The sequence below is a fragment of the Bufo gargarizans genome, chromosome 2, assembly GCF_014858855.1.
Source record: "Bufo gargarizans isolate SCDJY-AF-19 chromosome 2, ASM1485885v1, whole genome shotgun sequence".
Lineage (NCBI taxonomy): Eukaryota > Metazoa > Chordata > Amphibia > Anura > Bufonidae > Bufo > Bufo gargarizans.
In genome coordinates this window covers 726,355,782-726,363,082 of record NC_058081.1, presented here as the reverse complement: position 1 = coordinate 726,363,082, position 7,301 = coordinate 726,355,782, and the positions used below count along the sequence as shown (strand labels likewise).

General features: G+C 43.3%; 1 protein-coding gene across 1 annotated transcript; it reads right to left on the bottom strand.

Annotated features, from left to right (window-relative positions):
- Nucleotides 1-1,477: 1,477 nt before the first annotated feature.
- On the bottom strand, nucleotides 1,478-6,774 carry LOC122926385 (phospholipase A2 inhibitor and Ly6/PLAUR domain-containing protein-like). The gene is made up of 5 exons (XM_044277760.1): nucleotides 6,723-6,774; nucleotides 4,673-4,789; nucleotides 4,446-4,595; nucleotides 4,182-4,325; nucleotides 1,478-1,617 (listed from the first exon to the last, which is right to left on the bottom strand). Exons 1-5 carry the CDS (start codon nucleotides 6,772-6,774, stop codon nucleotides 1,478-1,480), a joined length of 603 nt encoding a protein of 200 aa, XP_044133695.1.
- Nucleotides 6,775-7,301: the final 527 nt, after the last annotated feature.

The window sequence follows — 7,301 nt, the reverse complement described above, 5'->3', positions numbered from 1 at the left end:
CTCAGTGTGGTGAAGCTATAGTACATGGTGTATATGATATGTAGATTAGCTTTCTGGCAGATCTCAGTGTGGTGAAGCTATAGTACATGGTGTATATGATATGTAGATTAGCTTTCTGACAGATCTCAGTGGTGTGAAGCTATAGTACATAGTGTATATGATATGTAGATTAGCTTTCTGACAGATCTCAGTGTGGTGAAGCTATAGTACATAGTGTATATGATATGTAGATTAGCTTTCTGGCAGATCTCAGTGTAGTGAAGCTATAGTACATAGTGTATATGATATGTAGATTAGCTTTCTGACAGATCTCAGTGTGGTGAAGCTATAGTACATAGTGTATATGATATGTAGATTAGCTTTCTGACAGATCTCAGTGTAGTGAAGCTATAGTACATAGTGTATATGATATGTAGATTAGCTTTCTGGCAGATCTCAGTGTGGTGAAGCTATAGTACATGGTGTATATGATATGTAGATTAGCTTTCTGGCAGATCTCAGTGTGGTGAAGCTATAGTACATGGTGTATATGATATGTAGATTAGCTTTCTGACAGATCTCAGTGGTGTGAAGCTATAGTACATAGTGTATATGATATGTAGATTAGCTTTCTGACAGATCTCAGTGTGGTGAAGCTATAGTACATAGTGTATATGATATGTAGATTAGCTTTCTGGCAGATCTCAGTGGTGTGAAGCTATAGTACATAGTGTATATGATATGTAGATTAGCTTTCTGGCAGATCTCAGTGTGGTGAAGCTATAGTACATAGTGTATATGATATGTAGATTAGCTTTCTGACAGATCTCAGTGTAGTAAAGCTATAGTACATAGTGTATATAATACACATATATCCAGTAGATATGTAAGCCAGGACACAGCTCTGCCCTCAGCCTGATGGCTAGCCCTGTTAATCAAGAGGAATAGGGCGTGTGCAAAGCACAGGGGGTGTTACAAAGCAGTGCTCAGAATTTTCAGCCCCAGCTCTTAGTGCTGGAAGTGCTGGAATGAATCAGAGGCAGCACTTGCCGTTTCTCATCGCTTTAAGACTGGAGTGGCTTCGGACCTGCGCTCACTGGTGGTGCTCAGCCAAAACATCCATATATAATTACAAAGCAAAAAAAAACTGTGCTCAACTAATACTGAGTGACTTTATGACTTTCTACCTATGCAAAGTTTTGGAGGGAAAAAAATAGACACACTGGCCTTCTGACTGTCGGGTTTAGTTCTGTTGTTTGTCTGGAAAAGCTGCTTAGTCATTCCTATAAAATTGTAACCTTGTTTTTGTTTAGGCTGTGCATCTACACTTCACCTCTCCCTACAAGGTTCTAGTTCAGCTACAAACTGTATATAAGGAGATCAGTCAGAGCCCCTAGTTGTCTGAAGATAGGGACCAGTTTCGTAGGGAGAGGTTCTACAGATATGGACCAATGCTTAGTAAGAGAGACTATGCCAGTCTGCAGATAGAGACCAGGACTTAGTAAGAAAGACTCTGCTTGAGGAAAATGATGAGATGGGGATGCAGAGCCACAGTCCCCGGGTTACCAGCTCGTTGACCAAGGATCCAGCTGGATGACTGAGCCACAGACCCTGGGCCACCAGCCTTTGGCCAGGGTACTAGAATTCAGAGACAAAGAGAAAGGGAGAGCTAGCTCAGGCCTTCCTCACCATAGAACCTTCTTCTGCCCGGTAACCCAAGTTGCATAAATTAGTGCAGGGGTCAGACCATAGATTGTAGTGGGCCCCTTGGTGTTTAACAGCTAATATATCAGGTCTGAGTGGCTCCCCATGTGTTCCATGTCGTTTACTTGCACTCTGCACAAATCTTTATCTGATAGATCAGAATCCTTCAATAATTTTGAGATAAGGGATCATTGGTGCCATTTTTCTATTGTGATATACTCTTCTTGCCTATAGGGCCCATGTGCTTCTGTACATGCTGCACCAATGGTATGTCCAACCCTTGGGGTAAAGCCCCACGGAGTGGAATCTGCACATAACACACATTTGTTTGCAATAGGTCATCAATATCTAGAACCTGGAAAACCCCTTTAAGGGCAACTTTAGGGACAATATAGCAGCCTCTAGTGGTAAGGAGTGAAAGTGCAGCACAAATTCTTCAAAGTGTGAAACAGTGGCCACTAATGGTCAGTTAGTAACATACATAGTAGCATACTATGCAACCAGGTGTGGGGGAAGGGGATTGACAAATGCTTGGATCACATTTTCCATTCAAGCAAGTGGTTATCGTGCAATCATTGCCCCAACAAAGATTTCTAAATACCTCTGAACTGTAATACTGCCCACTGGGGGCCTAATATGTTACTAGATTATGCTAGCTCTTCTACTTAATAGTGGACCATGCTAGGACAATGTAGACACAAAACCAGATACCTGCAAAGCCACAACGTATTATAATAATGAGTTACAAAAAAATCAAAAAAAATATTAAACACACTTAAAATAAAGCAATATCAGTACAACATCCAGAAGAAAAACATTCAAAAACTTTGGCTAGTCAGGGATGAGCCCCTTTTCCATGGTGTTGGTTCATTTAGTTCATGCTCCATCTTCAGACAGGACCCCTACAGCTTGGTCACTGTTGATCGGTTGTGAATTGTTTTTATGCTGATGTAGTTGGGTTGTAGTGGAGATGGAGTTCTGCCAAGACAGATTTAGTCTCCCATCTGAAGATCTTCTGACATTTCAGTAGATCATTTCCTAAGTTTGAACCTTCAGTGGTTTTCTAGAACTTCAGACCTTCCAAGGTAAATACAGGATTTCCTTAATATTTCTATCAATGATCTGATTTAAGGAGACAGGGGGCACACCAAATACTATCAATGATGTTGTGTGTTAAATCCAAAAATCTCCAGTGACAAAAATCTCTAAGTCGTGGCAATGTGACTCCAACAAGGTGATCTTATCTGTCTACAATCCTGATCCACTGTACTTATCCCAGGTGGGTCAGGTCATCAGCCATGCCACTTGTCTCTATGTTTTGGTCCTTGACTGATCTTCAGATTCGAAAAGTAGATTGGAATAAGCCCTGGGCAACGTTTCATAGTCAACTTACAAGTCTTACTTCTTCAAGATGTCCTCCTTGTGGCCAATGCAAGCATCAGGATTATTACAGCATTGGAGGAGTGTATTGATTTTAGGATCTTCAGCTTCCATTAAATTGAGATTTTTGAGCTTGTAAATGTCCATCACATTGAGAGAACAAGTCTGAGGAACCCTAGGATCATGGGTAAACTATAGTAGAGACTGCCTGCGCTGTTGTAGCACTTCCTCTTAATTTCCATGCTGATTCCATCTCCATAGATAGAACTGCTCGCCATGGCACACGTGTTCTCCGTGGCACATCCACCAAAATAAAGGGTGGATTTAGTGGATTCTGTAGATAAGAAAATATATCACTTTATAGTTGCTGAGTTTTTTAAGATGCTTCACTACTTCACACCTATATCTATACAGCTGACATCACTATTCAGCTTTCACACTTAAAGGGTAACTCCACATTTCACAGTGACTTACTATAAGTTAGAGCTGTGGGTGTGGAACCACTGTGTTAACCAACTGATTTGTCTTGGGGCTAATCCTACAGGCATCATCCTGCCAGCTCCCTGGTATTCACCCTTTAACCTGTATACAGGGGTCTGGAGTTTGCTGGAGGGGAACCGCCAGGCTGCTACCTCCAGGAGTAGTCTCTGTAGGGTAAACAGCTGATCCACGAGAGTCAGAGATACCAGTTCACGGCACCGTGGGGTCAGGCAGAATACATAGTCAGGGATAGGCTGAGGTCAGGGCTGGAGAAGTGCATGCAATACGGTAAACAGTCCATGGTCAGGGCAGGCAGTGAAGAATTAATGCAAGGAACGTAACAGGTGCAGGTCAGGCAGCTGAGGGTTGAGAGAACAGTAAATGGGCAGAGTTTGGTACATGTGCGGACAACAGAGCAGTGCACCATAGCAAGGTAAGGAACCTTTTGCTCAGGCACATTCCCCCAGGACTACCAGCCATTCCAACTGCAGTCACATCCCCTCCTCTCCCTCCATCTCCTGTCTATTTTCTATATACTGTCTTACACTAGATGGATTATCTTGGAGGCTGAGGAGGTTTCTGTAGGTTCCATCACAACGCTTTGCTATAAAGATACATAGTAACAGGCGTGGGCTCACCTAATGTTGTAGTCGCTGAATATCGGACACAACGTATCTGATCTCCAATGCAGGATGACACGTTCTTTATATCACAGGGTTCCATAATTGTTTCCACATAGGACGGGCACATTAACCCATTTAAGGTGTAATTTTCCACTGGTACTAGGGGCAAAAAGAATAAAAACCGCCTATAGATATGATACTAAATGTATAGAAAATGATCAAAAGCAAAAATAAATGTAAAGCAAAGTCAATACAAATGTGGACTAATGGGACGCTTACGGGTCGGTACGGAGGTGGTGCAGTTGTCAGTGAAGCAGCACGTCGTTCCGGACGCTGTGGTCGCGTACAAACCGGTCACACTCGCGTTATTGAAGCACTCGGTGGTACTCACACAGGAGCGGATGTAGTAAAAGCTCGTCCAGCGGTATCCTGAAAATGAACGGAATTCGATCAGTCAGCACTGCCTGCATTTAAAGGGGCAGTAAACGTAAAATCTGTCTTGTTACCTCTGGTGCGGATCACCGTCGTCCCGCAGGCATCACTAACGGAGGGGCAGTCCTGTAAGCCGCCGATGCAGGGGGTGTTACTGAAACCAGTGCACTGCACACACTTCAAGGACCAGCCTAGAAGACAATGTCATAAGTCACACTATAGACTTGCGTATCTGCAGACGTCTCACCACTGAAACTAGATTTACCAACCAATTTAAAGGCTGATATTGTTCCATGTGGAAACAGCCCCAAAATGGACAGAAACGCCCAGTGATACAATATTTGCATAAGTGTCACGGTCCCTTTATGGTCCACGATTGGCAACATTTGCATAAGTCACGGCCCCTTTATGGTCCACGATCGGCAACATTTGCATAAGTCACGGACCCTTTATGGTCCACGATCGGCAACATTTGCATAAGTCACACCCCCTTTATGGTCCACAATTGCCAACATTTGCATAAGTCACACCCCCTTATGGTCCACGATCAGCAACATTTGTGAAACCAATAGGTATTGTGGAAATCTACCGGTAAAAAAGAGTGATAAGGTGGGGATAGGGATATCCCACTGACAAAACCAACTGATGGGTCCGAAACTATTTAAACTGGGAGAGTGAAAACCCCCTTTAAGGTAAAGAATTACCCCATAAGGGCGTAGGGGGTTCCAACAATGATCCCTGCCGCCATGGATGTAACCTTCTAATGTATCAGACATCATCCAATGCCCTATAATATGTAAATACAAAGTATTAGTTTATTATTAGTTGACACTTTGTACTATTGTTGATTATCCATTAGAAGGTTGTCGCAACTCCACTTCTTAAAGGGCCATGTACCCTTTACTGTGTGATGGCTGTGTACATCCTCAGAGCTGTACAAAGCCATAATGTGTCCCCCAGAGAAGTCTGTTGGGTCCAACTCTACCTCCACATGGAGGTTTTGTTCTGTCAGATGTTGCAGTCTAGGAGAGCGCCCCCTATAGGATTTGAATTTGCTTTCTGTTTGACAGTTAACTTGACAACAGTCTAAAAAAGCGTCACCTCTGCAAATTCTTATCCTATGAAGAGAGGCTCGGGGTGAGAGCGACACAAAACGCCTCCGGTCATAGAACTGGAAAAACGAGTCCTGAGGGAAGGGATTGTCAGTGAAGATTAAACATCTATTAGTCACTGACATCATCAGCACTTACTGGTAATGTCTCTAGGCTAGATGTTGATGTAGCAGAGCTGAGCTGCGCATTGGACTGGTTCTTTATTGCATTGTGATCACAGGTTTACCTACAGTCCCATGTAAAGCTGGGGTAATTAATACAATGGGAAGGTATGAAATGCAATAAATCATGAATTCAATAGAAGTGCTGAAATTCTCAACAAACTCAACACTGCTACATCTGTACGCCAATTATTAGAGTCTGGCCATAGGGCACCATCTATCTACTGTATTTATTGTGTGCACTTATATAGAGCTACTATATTCCGCAGCGCTTTACAGACGTTAGCATCCAACTGTCCCCAACGGGGCTCACAATCCAAGGTCCCCATCAGTCCGTCTAGTGTGGGAGGAAAGCGGAGAACCCGGAGGAAACACGGGGAGAACATACAGACCCCATGCAGATGTCATCCTTGGTCAGATTCAAGCCTAGGACCCCAGTGCTAACCATTGAGCCACCGTGCTGTATCTACCTATCTCTCTCTCATATCTATCTATCTATCTATCTATTATCTATCTATTATCTATCTATCTATCATCTATCTATCTATTATCTATCTATCTATTATCTATCTATTATCTATTATCTATCTATTATCTATCTATCTATCTATCTATCTATCTATTATCTATCTATCTATCTATCTATCTATCTATCTATCTATCTATCTATCATCTATCTATCTATCTATTATCTATCTATCTATCTATCATCTATCTATCTATTTATTATCTATTATCTATCTATCTATTATCTATCTATCTATCTATCTATCTATCTATCTATTATCTATCTATCTATCTACCCATCATCCGCAGCTTTTCTCCCATTAGTAATAAGGTCAATCTCTCACCTGAGGCGACACAGACGGTCAGGAATAAGATGGCGGTGACTGAGGGTGTCATCCTGGGGGGCAGCGTTCTCAGCTCAGGAGCCACTCTGTATCTGAATGGGAGTAGTAGTCCTGTATTATAGCAGAGGAGCTGGGGCCACCCCCCAGTGAGCGCAGAATATGGAATGAGGTAGGTGCCGGGGGAGCAGGTTTTTAAGGTGTGTAGGTGGCCGCTATCTCACAGAGCCTGACATTCCTCACTTCTGACAGTCACACAATTTCATTTTTAACTCTTTCTCTGCCTCGTTTTGGACACTTGGTCCCTGTGTGTGTATGTCGGGGCCACGCCAAACCCGGCCACTGCCTGTGCAGAAATGGCCGGATGGGTTTGTTAAGGAGCCAGGGTATATCGGGCAGCAGGTGAAGGAGGTCCGGGCTCCCGCTCACACAGTGCGGGCAGGGGTGCAGGGGTAGCAATCACAATGGGGCCCTTGAGCTGGAGGGTCCCAACAAGCAGACAGCTTCTTATTGTTAGAGCATCCCTCTCCTATGCCTCACATAGCCCCATGTAAGACTGCAGGCGTGTATGTCTCTCAATGT

What these genes read in the sequence shown, in the direction of transcription:
- LOC122926385 (XM_044277760.1), bottom strand. Translation starts at nt 6,774, where the DNA reads ATGACACCCTCAGTCACCGCCATCTTATTCCTGACCGTCTGTGTCGCC. An exon ending in GACCGTCTGTGTCGCCTCAG is followed by an intron (nt 4,790 to 6,722) that starts GTGAGAGATTGA and finishes ATTGTCTTCTAG; the next exon opens with GCTGGTCCTTGAAGTGTGTG. An exon ending in CACCACCTCCGTACCGACCC is followed by an intron (nt 4,326 to 4,445) that starts GTAAGCGTCCCA and finishes TTTTGCCCCTAG; the next exon opens with TACCAGTGGAAAATTACACC.